Source organism: Dryobates pubescens, chromosome 16, assembly GCF_014839835.1.
Source record: "Dryobates pubescens isolate bDryPub1 chromosome 16, bDryPub1.pri, whole genome shotgun sequence".
In the NCBI taxonomy this organism is placed as follows: Eukaryota; Metazoa; Chordata; class Aves; order Piciformes; family Picidae; genus Dryobates; species Dryobates pubescens.
This window is the reverse complement of record NC_071627.1, coordinates 7504235-7526885: the sequence shown is the minus strand read 5'-3', so window position 1 is coordinate 7526885 and position 22651 is coordinate 7504235. Positions and strand designations below refer to the sequence as shown.

Here is a 22651-nt window from a genome sequence, read left to right as displayed (position 1 = left end):
TCCCTGGGCAAACTGTTTCAGTGTTCCACCACCCTCATGGTGCAGAACTTCTTCCTAATGGCCAGTCTTAATCTGCCCTTCTCCCATTTCAAACCATTGCCCATTGTCCCATCACTGAAGCCCTTTGCAAACAGGCCATCTGCAGCCTTCTTGTAGCCCCCTTCAGGCACTGGAAGGCTGCTGTTAGGTCTCCCTGGAATCTTCTCATCAACATTGATCAGTTCTCAACAGTGACCTTATGTAAAAGGTATAAAATATTCCCCCCCTCCCCAAAGACTTCAGATTACAGGAACCAAATCTCATTCTGGTCAGAAACAATCCTGAGCCACCCCCAATTCTCTATATCCAATGCTGTAAATTATTTGAACCTTCATCCAGACTTTGAAGCTAAGTGCAATGCTCAGAGCATTCCCAAAGGCAATGGAAAAAAAAAAATAAAGGGGGAAAAAAAATAATAGAGGAATCTGGGTCTAATGTTCTTGGCAGCAGCACAATCTTCACTCTAACAGCTTCCATAAGCACTGGGCACTCATCTCAGGAAGCATATTTTATCTGTGACACACTTCACATGCAAGGGTTTTTGATTTTCATTGCTTGCAATTCGCTGCTCCTACTCATCCTCACGGCAGGCTCCACACTTTCAGTGCAGGACAGAACCCACTTGGGACTGAATGCAGTTTAACCACCTCCCACCGGCAAACAAAGAAACCATGGGGAAGTCCCATCTCTGCCTCAGCTATCTGTGAGAGCATCACCTGTGTTATGACCCTGACCTGGGCTGGCAGCAATCAGATATCTCAAATAAACCCAAGGCTCATCCTACTGAGCTCACTGCCAAGCCAGCCCTGACCCACTCCTTTGGGTGGGGGTAGCTTCCATCCACTCCATACCTGATCCTTGAAAAGCCACAGAACCTGCTTACCTCTTCAAACACATTAAACCCAATCATAGCTCTTCCTCAAACCTTCAACCTCACACCTTCAACATGACCTTCAACACATGGCTTATTTCCAAGCAGCTGGGCAAAACATAAATCACCAGCTAGAGCCACAAACACAAATCATTTTCCCAGTGGTCAGAAGGCTACTGGATGGGTCCAGAGAGGTCCAAATGACATGGAAACCAGCTTACCTTTCTGCTGGAGTTCTGCTGACAGGACATTGCAGGGTCACTTGTCACCATTTACTGGATGTGAGCCTATGAGGAGAGAGGTGGAAGAAGTGTTTTAGCTTTTGAGAAGTTTACAAAAGAAGGCTTAATAGCTAGAAAATAAAAACAGAAATAGATGTGCCACACTAAGGGCCCTCCCCCAGATACACACAGGAGATAAGGCTGTGGTTGAAGAGCAGCAGGAGCCGAGCATGCAGGCAGTGGTCACTGCTTTGCCTCAGCTTCCTGTGCTGCCCAGTTGTGCAGCCCCAGAAGAGCAGCATAAAACAAAGCTAGAATGAACTTACTGCAGTTTCTGAGTGCAGGACTGCTGAAGGCTTGGGGACAGACAATCCTAGATGAGGAGCTGCCTTCACCACTTTCCCAAACCACGCTGCCATGACCAGAGCTTCCCACTGCAGCACCCATCGCAGCACAGGGGAGGCGAGTCCTGCACACCCAGGTCTGCAGGTGGGCAGCTCGGCACAATGTATAGCAACTTCCAGAAGCTCAGCTTAGTTCTGAGCTCTGCAGTCTCAACAGGATTCAAAACAGTCACCAGAAACATCTCTTATCCAGTTGTTACTCACTGAGCTTCTCAGTTCTGCAGAACAATGCCCTTACTCAGCAGCTCTTCTGTGGCTTCCCAGTTACTGCAGCTTTTCTTTAACTGAGCTAAGATGCACTAAAACACAGCTCCAGGCACTACACAACCACAGCCAGTGCCAGTCCTTTGCAATTTCAGTGAGAGCTGATCAGTCTAATGCTGCAGCACTCCAGGTAGCCACCAGTCTATAAGCAACACACATGGTGTGAAGAGCTTTGTTTATGGCTGACACTTGCAACAGCTCTGCCATCACAAACCATCCCTACTAGAAGACTTAGGTTTACCAAGCACTGTAGCTGGGTCCAGGTAGCTTCCACAAACACCCTAACAAAACAACAGCTCTCAAGAGTAAAATTCCATTCTAATTCCCACCTCATTTCAATGCCAGTCCCAGTTTCTGCATGCAAACCCCAGCCTGGCTTAGAAACTCAGCTACAGTGAACAGCAAAAGCTCAGCTGCTGAGAAAGGATAGGACTAAGTCCTTGAAGAAGAGCAGAGTTTCCTCTTCCATAGCCTCTGCCAGCTCCATGGAAAGCTCCTGCTCCGTCCCCCATCCCTTCAGCTCCATAGAAAGCTCCTCCACTAGCCTTTCCTTCAGCTGCAAGAAAGTCTACTCCATCCACCATCTCTTCAGCTCCATGGAGCTACTTTGCCTCTTAAAGATTTCAATTTCTCACAGGTGTGGAACTGCCTTTTGTTGGTAACAAGCCAAGCCCCCCTTACCCCATAGGGCAGGACCACCAAAGCAGGGCAGGGCTACAGGTGAGTGAAGCTCTCAAGGAAAAACATTATTGGCATCCAACTCACACCTGACTTGCTTAGTTGTGCTAAAGGACACAGGTTTCATGTGTGCTTCCACCACAGGATGACTCAGCTCACATCCTGCAGCCTTTTCAGCTCAGGGAAGCCCTACTACTAGTTGCAAAGCTGCTGAAAGTGAGCAGAATTCCCATGCCAAGCAGAGAGTTATTTCTACTCAGGGGTGATGGGTTACACTAAAAGAGGGAGATTTAGACTGGCTACAAGGCAGAAATGTTTTACAGTGAGAGTGGTGAGACCCTTGCCCAGCATGCCCAGAGAGGTGGGAGATGCCCCATGTCTGGAACCATTCCAGGTGAGGTTGTTGCTCTGGTTGCAATGTCTCTGCTGACTGCAGGGAGGTTGCACTAGAAGACCTTTAGAGATCCCTTGCCACCCAAACCATTCTGTGGGTCTATGATTCTGGTTTTCCCTGCCCCTTTCCAAAAGGATATTGCATCATCTCACTGTGTAGGCAGAACACAATGAGTGGATGCTTTGGCTCACCCTAGGTAAAAATATTTCTTCTGCTGAGCAGGTCACAACTGTCACTGTGTCATTTCAGCTCAGCTGTTGCTCAAGGGGGTCATGAGGCATTCACAGAAGGTTTTAGGTTGGAAGGGACCTTTAAAGATCATCCAGTCCCAATCCCTTGCCACAGGCAAGTAGATCAGGACCCCTTCTCCCACTCCTGAGGGCTGCCCTGGCTCCTGAAGGCAGTTAAGGGATGACCATCAGCCACAGGTGAGAAGTCAGGGGCTTATTACCAGGGAATGCTGTGGCTCGACGATCTCAAAGGTCTTTTCTGATCCAGGCAACTCTGTGATTCTGTGAATTTGGGGTTTAAAGCACTTGGCCTGCTTTACAGATTTTCAGTGTTAAATAAAAGTGCTTTGAATAAAGTAAAGCTGGTTTCTAGGAAACATTTCACCCTGAAGTGGCCAGGCAGTTGGACTGGATGATCACTGCAGGGCCCTTCCAACTGAACTATTCCATTAATTCCTCCTCCTGGGCTCTTTCTCACACTGTTCCAGTCACAATCCACTGCTGGCTCTGGCCAGCAGCTCTCCCAGCTGGATCCCATCAGCTCCACCACTCCCCCAAAGCTTTGGAGCCTTTCTGGAGCCTTTTTTTTGGTGTGTTTACGTGGCACCCCGAGCATGGGTTGGTGACACTCCTGCTTACAGAGGACCCTAAGCAGGGGACATCCCACATACAAGGGTTGATTAAAGCCAGCTGTGAGGGGAAGAGGTTGGCAGTGGTGGCTTTGAGGTATCCCCCAAGTTAAAATTTCCCAAAGAATATAACCCAAAGTGCAAACCCCTTGTGACCTCACATAAGAAAATAGCTGGGCCAAGTGTCCAGCTAACAGGGGATGTAAGGACAGGCCAGGAGGTGTTTCTTATGATGCTGGCAGAGCTGGGCAAATCCTTGTTTTGAGCAAAGAGATTTCTTGGCCATCCCTGTGCTCCAAGACACATGAGAGACTTTGACAGGCTTGAGAGGTGGGCCCATGACAACCTCATGAAATTCAAAAGGTCAAGTGCAAGGTCCTGCATCCGAGTCAGGACAAACCCAAGCACAAATCCAGCCTGAGAGCAGTGCTGAAGAGAAGGACTTCAGAGAAGTTCTGGCGGGTGAAAGGCTGGGCACAAGCCAGCACTGGGTGCCCACAGTACAGAGCCACCCATGTCCTGGGCTGACCCCCAGCAATGTGGGCACTACAGCAGAGGGCTTCCAGCCCTCCCAGCATTGCTGTGGCTTCCTCTGACCCTGCTCCAACAGGTCCATGTCTTTCATGTGCTGAAGACTCCAGAGTTGCCCCAGCACTGTAGGGGAAGTCTCAGCAGAGCACAGCAGAGGGGCAGAATCCCCTCCTGGCCCAGGACAGGGCTGGGGCTGGGCTGCAAGATGGGACATGGATCTGCTCTGCTGGCCAACGGTGCTCAGCCACTGTCCCCAACCTTGAAACCAAAGCTGCAGAGAAATTTCTTGGGTACCACTTCAAAGCCAGCTGCACTGTGTCATTTCCTCTTTCCTGTGAGCAAGCCCAGGCAGTTATCTAGAAAATCCAAGTTATCAGTTCTTCACAGCAGAGCACACAGGTGAAAAGCCACAGCACTGGAGCCTGTGCAAAGCGTCTGGCTCAGAGCGCCAAAGGCTGATTGTTCTTCTGCCGTGGGCAAAGCAACCACAGTGAGCTCTGCTGGGAAGGAACCCTCAGAGGTGGCAGCATGTCACAATCCAGGTGCTCAAGTGCCACTACAGTACCATTCCAATGAAAAAGGTTTCATAGAATCTTGGAATCGTTTTGGTTGAAAAAGACCTTTAAGACGAACAAGTCGAGCTGCTAACCCAGCACTGCCAGGTCATCACTAAACCATGGCCCTCTGCTTTCAAACACAGCTTTGAAACCCCTCCAGGGAAGGGGACTCCAACACTGCCCTTGACAACCCTTTTCAGGAAGAAATTGTTCCTCATGCCCAACCTAAACCTCCCCTGGTGCAGCTTGAGACTGTTTCCTCTTGGGCTATCACTTGATCTTTGTGAGATGTGACCAACCCCTACCTCACTCCGCCCTCCTTCCAGGGAGCTGTACACAGCCAGAAGGTGTCCCCTCAGCCTCCTCTTCTCCTGGCTGAACAACCCCAGTTTCTTCAGCCACTCCTCACCAGCCCTGGTCTCCAGATGCTTCACCAGCTTCGTTACCCTTCTCTGGACATGCTCCAGCCCCTCAATGTTCTTCTTGCAGTGGAGAAGGGCCACCCCTGGATGAGCATCCACACACCCACCCCTTCCTGCCTTTCCAACCCATATGAAGATCATGGGATGTTTGGAAGCAGAGTGGGTGGGGGAGATTGGACAGCAAGCAGAGCCTCAGCTGGGTCTACGGGCTCAGCAAGAGATTTCCATCACTCATTTTGGCAAGGGGAAAATGAGATGAAGAGGAGCTTGATGACCTCAGCTGCTTTGTATAACTCAGAATGGCTCCTTCCCAGCCCAGAGGCTGAGAGGCTGAGCTGCAGAGAGGGTGTGATCCAGTTGCCACCACCTCATCCAGAGAAAGCCCACGTGTTCCCAGCTGCTGCAGGAGCTGGGGAAAGCCCCCCTGGAAGCAGATCAGACTTTGCATGGTAAAGGAGCCCTGCAAGGCAGGCATGCCACGGGTAGATGTGGTGAGTGCTCCTGCCAGGGTGAGGAGTGCAGAGCTGCTGCAGGCTGGGGACGGAGGGAGCCATGGGTGTGGTGTAGGTTTGGCAGTGTTTCTGCCACCAAAACACAGGCGTGGAGGAAAGCAAGACCAGAGGGGCAGAGTAAAGTGACACTTGTTATGAGGAGCCAGCTTCAGGCCACAGCTGGTGTGCATGGCTAACAAGGACACACACCTCACTGGGTCTGAAACTTTTCACTTGTTTGCCCTCATTCAACAAGACTAAAGTGGAGGAAATCAGCGTACAACCAGGTGACCACACCATATTGTGGGGGTCCCAGCCCACACATCTCCCTGTGAGCACACTCAAGGTGCAGCAGCCATGGCCACCTGCTTTGCAGAGCACTCAGCAATAGCCACCGGGGCACAAGCAGTTAAAGCTCTCCCCCTGGGGCTGCACCAGGCTGGAAACACTTAACTGGATCCATCCTCCTTTTCTGGTTTATCTCAGAGGGACAGGAGGCAGCCATTCCCAAAGGGCTGCACAGACTCAATAACCACATGAGTGTTGAGGAAGGGGTTCTCTGAATCACTGGAGAAAAGAGGAGCTGACCAACACATCCTCACCACACCCAGGCTGGGCAGTCTCTTCCCTGCAGGATGAAACAGATCCAGGACTAAACACACAGAATGGTCTCCACATTCCTACCCAGCCAGGTTCTGGCTCTTTTCAGGGTCCCTGACAGGAACTCCTCATATTTGGGCCAAAGGAGCACACCTACCAGAAAGCCGGGGAGGGACTTTTAACAAGGGCTCATGGTGACAGGACAAGGAAGAGGAGAGATTTAGACTAGAGATTAGGAGAAATTCTTTAGAAACAGGGTCAGGAGAGACTGGAACAGGTTGCCCAGGGAGGTTGTGGATGCCTCCTTCCTGGAGATGTTCAAGGTCAGGTTGGATGAGGCCTTGAGCAGCCTGGGCTGGTGGGAGGGGTCCCTGTCCATGACAGGGGTGTTGGAACTGGATGATTGGTTGGACTTGATGATCTTGGAGGTCTCTTCCAACCTAGCTGATTCTGTGACTCTGATCTTTAAGGTGTCTTCCAACCCAAACCATTCTGTGATTCTGTGCTGTGCTGAACTGTACCCAACACCATCCCTGGTTACAGGTAGAGCAGAAGAAAGAAGCCTGAGGGACAGCTATAGCCTCTGCTGCCTTTTACATACACGTCTTCCTCATCTCTCCTTCTCTGGAGAAGAGAAGGCTCCAAGGAGACCTTCTGGTGGCCTTCCCCTGCTTAAAAGGGATGATCAGAAAGCTGGGGACAGACTTTTGAGCAGGGCTGCTTGTGACAAGACAGAGTAATGGGTTGAACTAAAAGAGGGAGAATTTGGCTACAGAGAAGGAAAAGATCTTTTCCACGGAAGGTGGTAAGACAGTGTTCTATGTTGCCCAGAGAGGTGGGAGATGCCCTGTCCCTGGAACCATTGCAAGTCACGTAGATTGGGGTTCTGAGGAACCTGCTCTGGTTGCAGATGTCCCTGCTGATTGCAGGGGGGTTGGACTGGATGACCTTTAAAGGTCTCTTTCCAACCCAAACCCTTCTGTGATTCTATGATAAGCACGGTCCCTTCCCAGCCGCAGCTGGCAGCTGCACTCTGCCAGAGCTTGTCCAGCTTCCCCTGTCTGTTGGCAGTTGGCAACCTTAGAGATCCCTTCTATCCTCAGTGATTCTATAATCACAGCCAAAGCCTTTCTCCCCTCACACCACACATTTTGACCTGGGTACCAGCTTTCCCCCAGGAGATTAGATAGATGACCTTTACATGTTTTTCCACCCTAGCAGGAAAGAGAAGCAGCTTCTAATGCAGATACAAAGAAGATAAGCTCCTCACTGAGTCCCTGCAGCTGAAGGTGAAGTCTTTAGGTGCTTCCCTAACCCAGCTGGAGGGCTGCATAGCTGCTCAGTGACACAGTACATGTCCACACAGCAGTATTCAGGCCAGGGTTGAAAACCCACACACGCAGGCTGGATGTGGATTACTGGAAGGGGCTGGGGGTGGTGGCTCTTCTTATGACTACATAAGCCACAAGAAGAGACCATCTTTCCATGAGAGCTCACAGAGTGTCTGCTTCCATCAGTACCTGATTTGCAGAGCAGGGCCTTAAAGAGCTCACCAGCAGACTCACTGCAAGGGAGGTCTTCAGGTCACCTGTCTGAAAGGTCCCAAAGCACTTCTGTGGCTGGCAGTCCACGGTAAGGCTTTTTAGTGTGAAGAATAGCTAGCAGGGGACCAAGAGAAATCAACTTCAGTCTAAACAAGACCTAAATACTTACCCTGTAGCAGTGGCATGCTGGCAGATGCCCCCCATGCCCAGCTAGAGAAAGGGTTATGTGATCCAGCACATGAAACTACTCCCTTTTAGGTCTAAAAAAAATCCCGTAGGATTATTTTTTTAGGCTAAGTGCCATATTCTGTTCATCATCTAGAATGAGAAAGAACAGATACTGTAAGTTGCCAGGCTACACAAACATGCCCAGGAGGTCACTGAATGGCCCACAAGTCATACTTGCTCACAACCTGGGGCTGTGGAGCCTGGAAAAGAGCAGCCTGGGAAGGGATCTGATCAATGCTCAGCAAGAGCTAAAGGGTAGGGGGCAAGAAGATGGGGCAAGATTCTTATCAGTGGTGCCCAGGGGCAGTGGGCACAAACTGGAATGCAGGAGGTTCCATCTGAACAGGAGGAGAAACTTCTTTGGTGTGAGGAGGCCTGGAGCAGGCTGCCCAGAGAGGTTGTGGAGTCTCCTTCTCTGGAGAGCTGCCAAACCCACCTGGCCATCATGATCCTGGGCAAGCTGCCGTGGGTGCCCTGCTTTAGGAGGGAAGTTGGACTGGATGACCTCCAGAGGCCTCTTCCAACCCCCACTGCAGGGATTCTATGAAATAGGTTACAGTTTTCCTGGAGAAAAGACAAAACTGAAAATTATCTCTAAGAGTTCAGTATGAGATAACACAGCTAATGGTACTTCCCAGCCAACTACAGCATTTCACAAGTGAGATGTGCAGAGTTTTGGACAGAGTCCTGATGTGAACTTTATCTGTCTCAACATACCACATTGACAGAACACATCTAAGTAGATCCATCTCTCTTCTCCCCAAAATCCAAAGCCTTCCAAGCTGAGACTGTGGTTTTGGCTCCTCCTCAGTTCTTCACATCTGTGAGGCCGTCAGATGTTGAATGCTTTGTCATGAAGCAAAACTCCTCATTTCCCAAGTTTATGTTGCACAGAGATTTTACTAAGAAAACCAGAGGTCAACACTGAAATATTCTGAGCAGCCAGCCAACAACCACAGCACTCATGGCAAGCAAAAGAAGGCTGGAAGATTAGAGAGCAGCTATTGAGCTGTGCTGGGTCATAGAAGCTCTTAGGAGAAACAACCTTGCAATTCCTACAGCTACCTACTATGGCTGACCACAGCCAGCTTGTTTTCAAGACTAGATGCTCCCCATTTCAGTATCATTAGCAACTGGAGTTCAACAAGCACACCACAGTGCACTTGTGGCCAAGAATGACATTGAGCTGCTGGAATGTATTCAGAAGAGTGTGGCCAGCAGGTCAAAGGAGGTTCACCTCTCCCTCTACTCTGCCCTAGTGAGGCCACAGCTGGAGTATTGGGTCCAGTTCTAGGCTCCCCAGTTCAGGAGAGACAGAACTGCTAGAGAGAGTCCAGGGGAGGCTACAGAGATGCTGAGGAGCCTGGAGCATCTCTGTGAGGAAGAAAAGCTGAGAGCCTTGGGGCTGTTCATGCTGGAGAAGAGCAGCCTGAGAAATGTAAATAACAGCAAGGCCACAGGTGTCATTGTTCCAGCCTGACTGTTCCCAGGACTCACCATAACTTCACCACACCAATTAAACCTTCCCAGCTTCAGCTCTGTGTCATATGCTGGAGCCTTAAGTAAATCACTGTGTAGCTGTGGTGCTGAAGGACAGTGTTTCACAGTGGGTTGTTCTGGGTTAATGGTCGGACTCCATGATCTTCCAGTCTGAACCACTCCAAGATCCTATCTATTTTCAACAGGAAAAAGGGCAAGAAAAGCAAGAAAGCTTCAACAAAGGCTCCCTAAAGCCAAACACTGACAGCTGTCAAGGACACAATTGAGTCACTTTCTCTAAAGAACATTTATTTTTGTTTCAAAACTTGTGCTCCATAGAAATACAACATCATCAACATGGACACTTTGGGTTTGTTTACACACAACCACCACCCAACCAAGCTTTGGTTCAAAGAAATATTTAACATCTAAAAATCTTCTGAGGTACAAAAGGCACAAGACCAAGCACCCAAGTGCTCTGACTCACCCACAGCACTGCACAGAGAAAGGTGGGAGGGTGGAAGGAGGAGGGGGCCATGGAAAGAACAGCAACCAAACCACGAGTGTGTGTACAATGCCATTTGCTCTCCTTCACAAGTGTTATGTATTTTGTTGTCCTTTATTTTGATTTGGGGTAAAGTGCCAGGACCCTTGGAGGAAGAGATGGATCATTTCTTAGAAATGAACTGGAAGCAACAACAGTAGAAAAGGAGACACAGAGAGGCCTGCAGCTGGGTGGGGTTCAGTCAACCTCTGTCCTCCCACAAGGTCTTAAGAATTCATTTCCTCTTTCGTGAAACCATTTGTTTGAAACTGTGGAACAAGGACATGAAATTAGTTACCATCATGTGTGCATCCAATGCATCACCACAACCCAGATGCTCCATTCAGCTAAAATCTCATCTCAGCTTGGCCAGGTTGGATGAGGCCTTGAGCAGTCTGGTCTAGTGGAGGCTGTCCCTGCCAATGCCAGGGAGTTTGGAACTCAGTGATCTTTAAGGTCCCTTCCAACCCAAACCATTCTATGAATCCTTCCTTATACTCCTCTACCCATCCCATAAGAAAAAACACATAGGAAGATGCAAAAGGCTGGGGAAGAATTGACACAAACCAAATCCACCAGGAAAACCTGCAGCTGAACAATGCAGCTGCTTAACACTGTGTGACACTGCTGGTGGGAGCTGTCATTATTGCCAAGTGACTGCAGGAGAGAAAGTGGCAATACCCAGGCTATTAAATACTGCTCTAAGGGTTCAGGGTATCACCAGCTTTGCCTTACTTCAGGTTTTGTTTCTTCATTGAGTATTACTTACCCCATTTACACCCTACTAGTACTGGACAAGCTGCATGCCTTGTTCTGTAATCACCCTCACCACTTCTGAAAAGGTTGTACCAAAACACTGCTGTTCCCTGGAAAGTGAAATCAGACCTGGATTAGTCAGAGCCCAGTCAATATAATTAGCCAGGCTACAGTAAGGGCTGGGGGGAATGCTGACAGTGTCAGCTACAGGCTCCTATGAACACTTCAACATAGGCCACCACTGACAGCACATTAAGTGCCTTAGATCCAACTCTCATTCAGCCATGTTCAGCTGGACACAAGAGGGTTTTATTAACAGCAGCTCTACCCAGAAATTGTTCACAAAGGAAGCAGCCCCAGAGTCCACCAGATCAGCTCCAGCTGCCCCAAAACACAGCAGCCTGTCAGTCAGCTTTGTCACATTAGTGACTTTTAATGAACCCAGAACCATGCTGAAGACAAGACAGGAACAGGAGAGGGGAAGCAATCAAGCAACACACAAAGAACTTTACCTTCTTGGGCCATATTGCTGCCCCAAAGTCTGGGAAAACTGTAGCTCCTCCAGCTTCTACATCACTCATCTGAGAAAACAAAACACACAGAGTCTGTTTATTTACAATGCTTTTGGCACACACAGTCCCCCAAGTCCCACAAAAGCCCTGACAGATTTCTCTCTGCACCTGATGAGAAAAAGATGCACTTCAACCAGCAAGGACTGCAGAACAAACAGGACCTGCTGCTGAAGCTTTTGTGCTCAGCTAATGTCTTCTCTTCAATACTTTGTCTAGACCGTACACAATCTGCTGCACACACAATTAGCCCTAAGAAGCTGAGTACCTGCAGAGGCAAGCTAATGCTCCAGAGCAAAGGAGACTACTTCAGAGTAAATCAGTTTCAAGAATTCCATCCCAGCTTCTGATCCACTTAGGAAAACAACTAAGTGGCTGTTAAACCACATGCTTCCTCAGAAATTCAAACCATGCCTTTGGCACTGCTTTCCATCCTGTAGTTTATGCAGCTTGGTCAACCACTTCAAAACACTACCCCAAACTATTAGGAAACCTCCCTTGCTGCAGTGTTTCTATGCTCACCAGTGATGCATAAAGCACCTGAAGCTGTGTAACAGCTGTGTGTATTAAACCTTCAGATATGTGAGTCTGAAGAACAGCATCTACGTTCATGCTTTGCCCTTCTACACTGGGATACAATGGGTTGGAAAGGACCTTAGAGACCACCTAGTTCCAACCCCCCCTGCCATGGGCACCTCCCACTAGCCCAGGTTGCTCAAGGCCTCATCCAACCTGGCCCCAAACACCTCCAGGGAGGGAGCATCCACAACCTCTCTGGGCAACCTGTTCCAGTGTCTCACCCCACTCAGTATAAAGAATTTCTTCCTGATCTCCTCTCTTCCATCTTAATGCCACTGCATCTCATCCTATCACAAGTCCTTTAAGCCTAGCTGAATTCATCAGTAAGGATGGATTCACTATGAACTCTAGACTTGATTCAAAATTCAGAGTTCCTGGAAAGACTCTTGCTAAAATTTGCCTTTCCACTGATTTCAGGAAGTTTTGGAACAGATTCTAATGAAATGAGTCAGATCCAGCTCCCACCACATTTAAACTTCACCACTACAAGGAATGCATTCCCCAAGCCCCCACACTCTCTATTGTAACTTGGATTTCTGTTTAAAGCAGATGTCATTACCACTCTGGTGTCCTCCTGCTTGGTACCTACAATAAAAGGGCATGAGATGCCATAGGTGCACAGGTTTTTGCCCCTTCCAACTAGAAAGCAGCTGCATGCAACTTGGCAAGTTAATGCCTACGGCTGAGCCACACAACCACTCTGTTTAGTAAGGTGCTGGGACACGTCCGGCGTGTTCTACACGTGACAGTAAACTGCCTGTGACCATGTACAACTGGCAGAAAACCAGGTGCTTCACCTTTCCACAGAAATCAGCTGCTTCACATTTTTAAACAAGTCAGGTGTTTCTCCTCATCTCTTGATGCTCTCTTGTCCTTTTTGCTTTTACAGGAATCAGATTTTTCTCCCCTCCCCTTTTCTCCTCCTCTTACAGAGCTCAGGGGCTTCTCCCCTCCCCTCCCCTTTTCTCCTCCTCTTACAGAGCTCAGGGGCTTCTCCCCTCCCCTTTTCTCCTCCTCTTACAGAGCTCAGGGGCTTTATTTTAAGGAACACAGTCATTTATCCCCATTTTAAGAGCTGTGTACCAAGGCTTCACCAAAAGTCTCAGAAGCAAATAAAATACAGATCGAGACAACTGGGAATTGAAGCCTCTCAGCAGCAGAGTATTTCACACCTACCTATCTTATTTTGATTTTAGCTTTGGAGATCATTTCCTCTCCCTGCCACATCAAGCTGAAAGTGTTCCTGGTTTTGTTTTGAGCTGCATTTCACACTCAAAATAACAGCACAGCCATAAATGATTCATCGCAGCACTTGAGATTTCAAGTCGTATCACTCAAAAGTCAGCCATAGAAGATTAGCTGATCCTAGTCACTGATACCATAGGCTGACAGGTAAAAATACTGCCAGAAAACCACTGTGAAAGCATTAGGCCACCAGCACCAGTGGCAGCTAGGTTTGTGACTGCAGTGTACATGGTCTGCAGGCTGTGGAATGCATGCAATTACTGAATCCTCTCCATTCTGCACCTGCAACCCAGTTGCAGCAACTTTATTAGCTCTGTCTCTTCCATTTGCTGAAGCAGCAGCTGTGCCAGAGGAGCTCTGCTTCACAAACAGCTTCAATGGAGGCTGACAGACCACAGCATCAAGTGCTGTCAGAGTGGTAGAAGAAGATGATGCCAAATGGCTGATAGACAAGTTCTCAGAGTACCACGTGGGTATCTCAAGCACTTGCCTTTGGGAAACCAGCCAAATTCTCCTCTCCCACCAACAGGAATCCAATGAAGTCAACAATTCCATGGTAGAGTGGCCAAAAGGGGAGTCATAGAATCACAGAATCATTTTGATTGGGAAAGACCTTGAAGATCACTTCGTCCAACCAGTCTCTGACCCTCCCTCTACAGGGGCTCCGGGCCCTATACCCCAAGTTTTCTGTTCTGAGGTTAAACCCCCCCACACCAGAATTCTGTCAGCTGAGATGGGACAGCACCTGATGCTGCAAAGACGAATGAACCCTTTACTTCCAGACGCCAGAGACTCTCTGGCACAAGCTGGCAAGGAGATGCTGCTGAGAGTTACACTGAAGGCACAAAGGATCGTCATACTTACATAGTTTAAAAAAGTGGCCACACGATTTCCAGTCCCTAACCGCTTGAAAGCATCTGGCTCATCTTTCTATAAAATTAAATGAGAATAGCTGCAAAGTTCAAAGCTCAGACAACAAGGCAGAGGTACTTACATAGTTAAGAAACGTCGCTAGCCTATTTCCTTCCGTTTTGAGTGTGCTGTCAAAGGGTCGCTGTAACAGACAACAACTTTAACCCCAGGTTCCAAACAGGCTCGCGGTAGACTTACACAAGGGTAGCCCTGCAGAGAGGTGCTTAAGCTCCACTTAAAGAGCTGGGAGTAGAAAAGGGATAATTAAAGCCATTAGGAACTGCAGCCGCAGCGCATAGCTGCATGCACGCAGCATGCCAAGGCTGTAAGGAGAAGCAGCGCTGAAGCAATTCTTAGGGCAGAGGAGATGATGTTTTCAGGGCCTGTGGCACAGATGCTAGCCACAAAGTTAACAACAGGCCATGACCATAACCAGACATGGATCCAAAGTCAACAACTGAGGTGAATGTGAAAAACTCAGAGTGGGCTTTAGAGGACACACTGGAGTCTTGTAAATGTAGTAGGGACTCAAAGAGAAGAGAAATCACATTCTGAGCCAGCAGGCAGAGCTGCAGGATGGCACAGGTTTGCGATTTAAGTTCTTTCAGGTGGTTGGCTGTCTAGGACTAAAGGACCACATCAAAAAGATCAAATCGTCTTCACTCTGTGGGAAACCCTTTGAGTTTGATTTGTTGAAGCACAAGATCATGGTGGTGCCAGTTTAGAAACAGAAAGAACATCTAGAATACCAGTGTCTCTCTCCTCCCTTCAAAAGAAAAGGCAATTGAAAGTTTATTTACATTGCTCACAGTAGGAAGTTCAGCCAGGAGGCAATTAAGGTGCAACCTTCCACACAAACCAAACAGTCTTTAACATTTAAAGGAGTCAGTATGAGGCAAAGACAAAGAGCAAAGAAAATCCCAGCCACCAGCTCTCAGCTGTTCAATCTGCTTGAAGAATATTTCAAGAAATAAAAGGTCTGTCTTAAACGGATTTGCCGAAGCAGCAAGACTCTTGTATCTACCAATTCAATTCAGAAGAGCCAACAGAAGCGCACTGAGATGTAGAAGACCCTATGGTTTCTGCTGTTGCTGTCAACCTCAGGTCCAGGCACACACTCCTGAACTCTAACAAGACCTCTCTAACTTCTGTGCAGCCAATAAAACCTTCAAGTTGCATCCATTAAGGTGTCCCTGTTTGAGAAGGGAACAAAGAGCTGCAAGGCTGATCTACAGACAGGGAGACACAGCAGAATCTCAGCATTCAATCCTGCAATCTGATGCACAGAGAGCCTGGAGGACCAGACCAAAACTAGGGCACATTCCATGACTGCCTTGTCTCAGCTGATGACTGCAGCCAGACTTATGTTCCAAGCGGAGCTACGCCCCAGCTCCCTAATCCAAAAGTGAAGTTGACCCTGGCCAATGTGAGGGCTGAGATCCTTGAGTTCAAAAGGCTTTGAGAGCATTCACTTGCCTCAGGAAATGAAGCAGCCTTCAAGTTAACAGGAGAACTGTCTCCACAGGCCAAAGCTAACGAACATGAGCTTCCACAGTGCTGAAGTTCAGCAGTTTTCCATTTTCCTTCTTTTAAACAGGGATTAAATTGTTTGTGCTGTGGCTGCAGCAATCCCTTCTACCAGGTAAAAGTCGCTGGGACAGGAATGAAGCCAGGTTCCATTGAAATGTCATGGTTCTACTGGAAACCAAGGCATCAGATGGATTTTGTGTCTGAAATTACCAGCTTCCATAGCTGCTCGTACGATCAGCATGTTCGCGCGTTGGCTTAGGGCAGTAATCAAGAACCAGCTCCTCTTTGCTCAGCAAACCAGAGCTGTTAACTGCCACATAGAGCCCTCTAGTGCTTAGTGAGGATCCCACACCCATCAGCTGCTCACTGTGACACCAAACCAACAAACCCTCTTCAGACCCTCTAGCTGCAGCCACACTAAGGGGTTTTTGCCAGTAGGGCTGCATGATCTAAGATCTCCATAATGGGAGAGTGGATGGATGTGTCCTTCTCAGCCAGCTCCTGCAAAGTCCTTCAAAATATCCACTCAAGGAGGACTTGGACAGCCTTGCTGAACTCAGAAGCCTGATGGAACAACTCAGATTCACAAGCCAGTATGTGAATGAAGTACTGGAATGAGCATATTTGAATGCTGCATGTCTGTCTTCTAGTGTCTCTATACTGTGCTGGAAACCAAGGTGACAGAGATAAGCAGGCAGAGCTGTTTGTTGTTCTCCTGGACTTTCAGCATCAGAGAAGGCAGCGCAAAGGCTTTTCAAAAGCCATCATCCATCCATGCAACAGGGCCATCCATTAAGGGCTTTAACAGAAAATGGCTTCTATTTCTCTCAAAACAAACTGTTCTTCCCTCCTTACCCCACCCAGAAATAGTTGAAAGGGCAATCTTACCCTAGAAAAATCAAAGTGTGGCTCATACTGTCCTCCCATTCCATAATTGGCAACCTGCAGCGTGGAGGAAGAAAGCATAAAGATCAATGAACTGCAAAATGACTGCTGCAGGAGAAAGCATTTGCTCTCAGAAACCCAAAACATGCTCTGAGAAACAGCTCTTTGTGGCAAGATTGGTATCTCCAGCACACTTCATTTCTCTTTGTATCTCATTTCTGGCAATCTACAGATGAGGAACAACTGAAGTGCTCTCTTCCTTTCCCAGTTCAAGGGTTTTGCTGAGAGTGTTTCTCAGTATCAAATGTTTCTCAGTGGCAGCACTCTGTATCACTGCAATTGTTTAACATGAACGAACAGCAATAGTTTGACCACACTCTTGTTTCCACTTCTGAAGGAGTCAACAGTGCATGGAGTTCTCCAGTATCTGAGTCCCAATGAGGAGGCAGCATTGAATTGTGCCACATCTGCTGTCTCTGTTACTTGCCCATCCAGGAACACAGAAGGCTCAAAGCAGCTTAAAAACATCACTTCACTTACTTTAGCTGAAGATCACATCATGATTTGCTCACTGAGCCTGCCTTTAGTCTCTCTCCCAGGTTGCTACACAAATATGTGATTTGTGTGGATACCCAGGAATCAACAGGACTTTAAGTGAGCATTAAAGCAGGAATTCAAGGAGCATGGAGGAACAGCAGCAGTGAACAGGTTAAGGTACAGCTATTCTGGCAGGGCTGTACCACTTCAGTTCTCCTACCTCTCCCCAACAGACAGCCAAAGTTCCTGAGATTATATATATTATATATATATATATATATTATATATATATTTGGGTCTTTGAAAGATTCAGCTAGGGTGGAGGCTCAGCTTTTGCACACTTGGAAGGAAGTGGCAGGTAGTTCCCTTAAAACAAACTGGCAAATCACAGATTGCTGCACAAAGTTATCTTCTGTTCCTTTGATATCCCTACACCCCTGACACACAAAGGCAGAGCATCCACCTCCAAGTCTTTATAGTCAGCAGCAGCTGGGAACACCCAACACTCCTCAGAAACACTTTAATGACCTGCTCTGTGTCTGCAGTCAGACAACACCACCCCTAAGAGACACTGCTAACAGCCAGCCTGTGATTTTATCTGCACAAGGACCAGACCACCCTGGCCAGCAGCTAATTTCCCCAGGATGAGACCTGATACAAGTGTACCAACCTGTAACAGTTCAGCTGTTTTCACTGTTAGCCCTGTGATTTGCTGCATTCGTTGATTGACCTTGGCCACAACAGGATCATCATCTTCCTCCAGCCAGGAGCTAGGCCAAGGGAAGGATTGAAACATATTATGTTTGGGATGGTAGCCATCACAACCCATTTCCCAAGGCAGAATAATTCTTGGGAGTCAGTCAGATGGCCAAAAAGAGCCATTCCAGAGACTTCACAGAACGGTAGGAGTTAGAAGGGACCCCTGGAGATCAAGTCCAACCCCCCTGCCAAAGCAGGTCACCTACGGAAGGTCACACAAGCTAACATCCAGCTGGGTCCTGAAAGTCTCCAGAGAAAGAGACTCCATCACCTCTCTGTGCAGCCTTTTCCATCACCCTCAACCTAAAGAAGTTCCTCCTCATGTTTAGATGGAGCTTCTAATGTTTGTGTCCACTACCCCTTGTCCTGTCACTGGGAACTACTGAAAAAAGCCTGGTCCCATCCTCCTGACACCCATCCTTTATGGCTTTCTATTCATTGATGAGATCCCCCTCAGTCTGCTCTTCTCCAGACTAAAAAGCCCCAGTTCTCTCATTCTTTCCTCACAAGAGGGACATTCCAGTCCCCTCAGCATCTTCACAGCCCTTTGCTGTACCCTCGCCAGAAGTCCCTGTCCTCCTTGAACTGGGGAGCCCCAAAGTGGACACAATATTCACTTGTTGTGCAAGCTTTTGCTCTGTGCAAGTGTTGAGGTGTAGGTGGCAGATGACAGCTGTTCAGCACAAACCCCTTTCCCATGCTTACCTTTTGGATACCCTGTAGCTGGCCACTGTAAGGACTCCGGTTTTGGGATCACGGACTGTGGCTCGTGCCAGCTGTGTCAAAAAAACATCCCAAGGGGGAAGAAACATCAGCTACAGGTTAGCAAACAACTCTCTCTCATCTCTACCAAAGGCAACACCTGATTTGTCCAACTTCAACACAGCACTGGATGAAATTTACAGCTCCAGCCTAGAGTTTGTTCTGATTTCATGCTACAGAACAGTACAAGCAGGAATACAAGTGCCATCCATCACCTGCACCTGACCCCAGGAACAGTCTGACTGCACAAGACATGATATTCACTAAACTATAGGATGGGCTGGGTTGGAAGGGACCTGAAAGATAGCCTAGTTCCAACCCCCTGCCATGGGCAAGGACACCTCCCACACGACCAGGTTGCTGAAGGCTCCATCCAACCTGGCCTTGACTGCTTCCAGGCTTGGAGTATCCAAAACTTCTCTGGGAAACCTGTTCCAGGGTCTCACTGCCCTCATAGGGAAGAATCTCTTCCTAATATCTACCCTGAAACAAGCTGAACAGACTGTGAAGGTACTTTAAGACAGCTGGAGTTAATGTTAGCAAGAGGGAACAACAACAGTTAACAACACACGAAGCCAAAGCTCTTGGCAAAGAGAGGATCATGGAATGTATTGGGTTGGAAGAGGCCCCTAAAGACCATCTTGTCCAACTCCCCTGCAGTGACCAAGGGACATCTTTAACTATAACAGCTTGCTCAAAGCCCCACAAAGTTTGACTGTCTCTAGGGATGAGGCCTCCATCACCTCCCTGGCCAACCTGTTCCAGTATGTCATTAGACACTCCTTGAATTCAACCAGTCTGCTCCTTATGGGGACCGCAAAACCCCAACTTCATTCTCAGCTGAAGAACAAGTGAAAACTCCTACAGAAAGAGTTACAAATGATGGAGCAAGCAAATCCACCATGGCAGAAAACTCATGAGGGCAACTCAACACCACTGTGCTCATTTTGTAGCTGGAAGATGCCTGAAACATCTCACTCAGAGCCAGTTGGAGATCTGTTACTGGGTTGTGAAGGTAACCCTGCATAGGCACAGTTCACCTATGTGTTTTAAACAGCAGGTAATGCATCACCACACCCTTAGGCCCCATCATCTGTAAGACAAATCTGGAACTTGGCACAACTGCTCATGTTTGCTGTGGTGTCAAAAGTGACAGATTGCTGCCAGCCCAACAGCAGGTCACTTTGGTTTTATACTTGCAGCTGAGAACAAGAACTGGGCCACTCCTTTCTTTGCCTGGGCTCAGACCACATTTAAATTTAACTCCTGCAAACCACAAACACCTTAAATCATGTCTCCTTCCTTCCACTTAATTACAGGTCACAGAAGGCCTTTTCATTTGGATTTTCTACAGAGCATGCAGTCATTATTTCCTTTGGTTTTCCCTCAAACAAGTTTCCAGCCAGCTTCACAATCCAAGTCAGCTGTCTTGTCCCCATACAAGAGTTCCTGGCACAGCTGCTGCTGCAATTCTGACTCACTGTTATTTTATTCCAGATTTCTCCTGCATAAATCATAAGAGATGAACCAGGCTGACTGAACATTGCTCTTCACTTGTACAGTGAAGCACAGCTTTGGGCATATAATTTAGCTTCCCAAAGTTTTCCTTCTGCTGCCATTTTCAAGCTTGTTTATGCCCGCTTCCTTTCTCCACCTAGCAGCTGATCTAAACAAACCAGAACTCAAATAAACCTGACTGCATTCATGTTATTCCAGATCTCCTTTTCCCAATAGGCAGCCTTCTTCATTTAACATACACAGAATCCCAGCACAATGAGGGTTGGAAGGGACCTCTTCAGATCACCCAGTCCAACCCCCTTGCTAAAGGAGGGTACCCACAGCAGCTTGCCCAGGATCACAATGGCTGAGGGGGGCTGGAATCTCTCCAGGGAAGGAGACTCCATGACTTCTCTGGGCAGCCTGCTCCAGGGCTTCAGCACCCTTACACCAAACAAGTTTCTCATGCTCAGATGGAACCTCCTGGGTTCCAGTTTGTACACACTGCTCCTTGTCCTGTGCCTGGGCACTGCTGACAAGAGTCTGGCCCCAGCCTCTTGCTGAGCATTGATCAGATCCCCACTCAGGCTGCACTTCCCCAGGCAGAACAGCCCCCAGAGCTCTCAGCCTTTCCTCCTCACAGAGATACTCCATGCACCTCAGCATCTTTGCAGCCTCTGCTGGACTCTTTCCAGTAGGCCTTTCATACTTTTGCACTGTGAAACCCAGAACTGGACCTAGTACTCCAGATGTGGCCTTGCTAGTGTAGAGTGCAATCTATATCTCACTTGGTCTAGCCACCTATCTATGAGGCTCCCCCTCTAGGTGCAGAGAGCAGCCTTTTAAGAGGCATTTGCTGAGCTTTGAGGAATCATCAGTAACACTGCTCAGAGATTCACTCAGCCTTCCTCTTAGTCTGTGTGCAGCCATGTTGGCTTTCCCTCCTGACATTCTGCATAGCTGAAATCCTCTAGCATTGAGTGCAAAGATATTCACATTTTTGCTAGTCCAGGCATGCCTGCATTGCAGGCAAACCCCAGAATTTTGGGGTCTAAGTTTCTCATACCTCCATGGCAGGCCTGCCCCAGTCCACACCAATACAGTTCAGAATTCTCTTGACCCTTCCCAGTCAGCTCTTACGTATTGCCTGAAAAATTGGAACTGCTTTTTGGAACTGGAGTAGAAGTGACTGCATTTTGCAAAACAAGCATGAAAACCAACTTGAATACAGCTCCCCAGTCAGGCACAGATGTTGTGTCTCTACAAAGCAAAAAAAGGCATTGGCAAGTCTAAGCTGCAGATAACATTAAAAAGTGCCTGGAGCCAAAAAGCAGAAGTTTGTTGCGCTTTTGTTGTAGTTTGAGCTGGGTGCCCCCCTGGTGCATTCACTTCCTGTGTCCAGAAGTCCAGCCCAGAGGGATGGACACAGGAAATTGTGTATTCCCTACCATAATTCTTTGCACCACTATAAGATCCAGTGCAGAGCCTGGCACTTCCTCTTTCCTTCCCTCTCCGAGACTTGGTAACTGGGGGAGAGATCTCCCGGCCATGGGCCTGACTGGGCCCAAGGCCACAGGGGGATGGGCAGTCTCAGGCCTGGCCAGCTGAGACTAGCCCAGCAGAGGGAGGGGGAAGAAGGAGCCCTGGGGGTTTTGCATGCACCCTCAGGTGGGGATGGGATCTTTCTTTGTCACTGCGCTTTGGGTTTTCTGTAACATTCACTGCTTTCTATTTAAACTTTCATCACTTTTGCAATCCGTTTGCCTGAGTCGTTATTTCTGCCTGTGGTGGGGAGGGGACCTGCCCCAACCCATTACAGCTTTATAACGAAGGAAGCGCTCATCTTTGAGCCCAAAACTAACACACTGCTTCAGAGCTCTGTCTGAAGGCTTCCATGATTACCAGCTAAAGTTTCCTGGCTGAAAAGGAGCTGCATTTATTCAGGATCATTTCTTTACAGGACTTGCTTTTTTTCATGCTTTTCAGCAGTCCTGCAGGACTTAAAGCCGTTCTGGCAGCTGAGCTATAGACAGATGTGGTAAAAAAGGGCAATAAAATGGTCACTTGAACTGAAAACTTGCATTTGAACCTTAACACTGCAGCATTTACCTATTCCTACACCCACACCAATTACACAAAGACTCCCTCTGAAATGAGTAACAAGCCAATCTCAGTGAACAAACTCAAGGCTCTCCATAAAACTTTGAGGAGAAAGAGAAAACCAAGCAAAAAAAAATCCAGGGTGCCTTGTTTAGAATGTGTGTAATTTGATAAAGTAAATTAAGTGATATGCTTCAGCTGACTGTTTCCATTTGATCTCAGGCTTTTGAAGTTTTGTAGTATGATGTAATAGGAAAAAGTCTCCATTTATGGAGGTGAGAGTGCTCACAGAGACAGGAGTGTTCTGCCAGCACTCCCATAGCTGCCTGGCAGTCACAGAAATCCAGCTCTGCAAACATCCCACATGAATAATGTTCTTAGGAAGCATCAATTT

General features: G+C 48.0%; 1 protein-coding gene across 1 annotated transcript in view; it reads right to left on the bottom strand.

The window, feature by feature from the left end:
* Positions 1-9973: 9973 nt before the first annotated feature.
* P4HA2 (prolyl 4-hydroxylase subunit alpha 2) overlaps positions 9974-22651 on the bottom strand; it is a 35899-nt gene continuing 23221 nt past the window's right edge. The window contains exons 10-17 of the mRNA XM_054168378.1: positions 18604-18674; positions 17810-17909; positions 16606-16659; positions 14270-14329; positions 14140-14205; positions 11395-11463; positions 10896-10992; positions 9974-10395 (exon numbers count right to left, since the gene is read on the bottom strand). Of these exons, the coding sequence (XP_054024353.1) occupies positions 10325-10395; positions 10896-10992; positions 11395-11463; positions 14140-14205; positions 14270-14329; positions 16606-16659; positions 17810-17909; positions 18604-18674 (588 nt within the window). The 3' untranslated portion in view covers positions 9974-10324. The remainder of the gene's footprint in view (positions 10396-10895; positions 10993-11394; positions 11464-14139; positions 14206-14269; positions 14330-16605; positions 16660-17809; positions 17910-18603; positions 18675-22651) is intronic.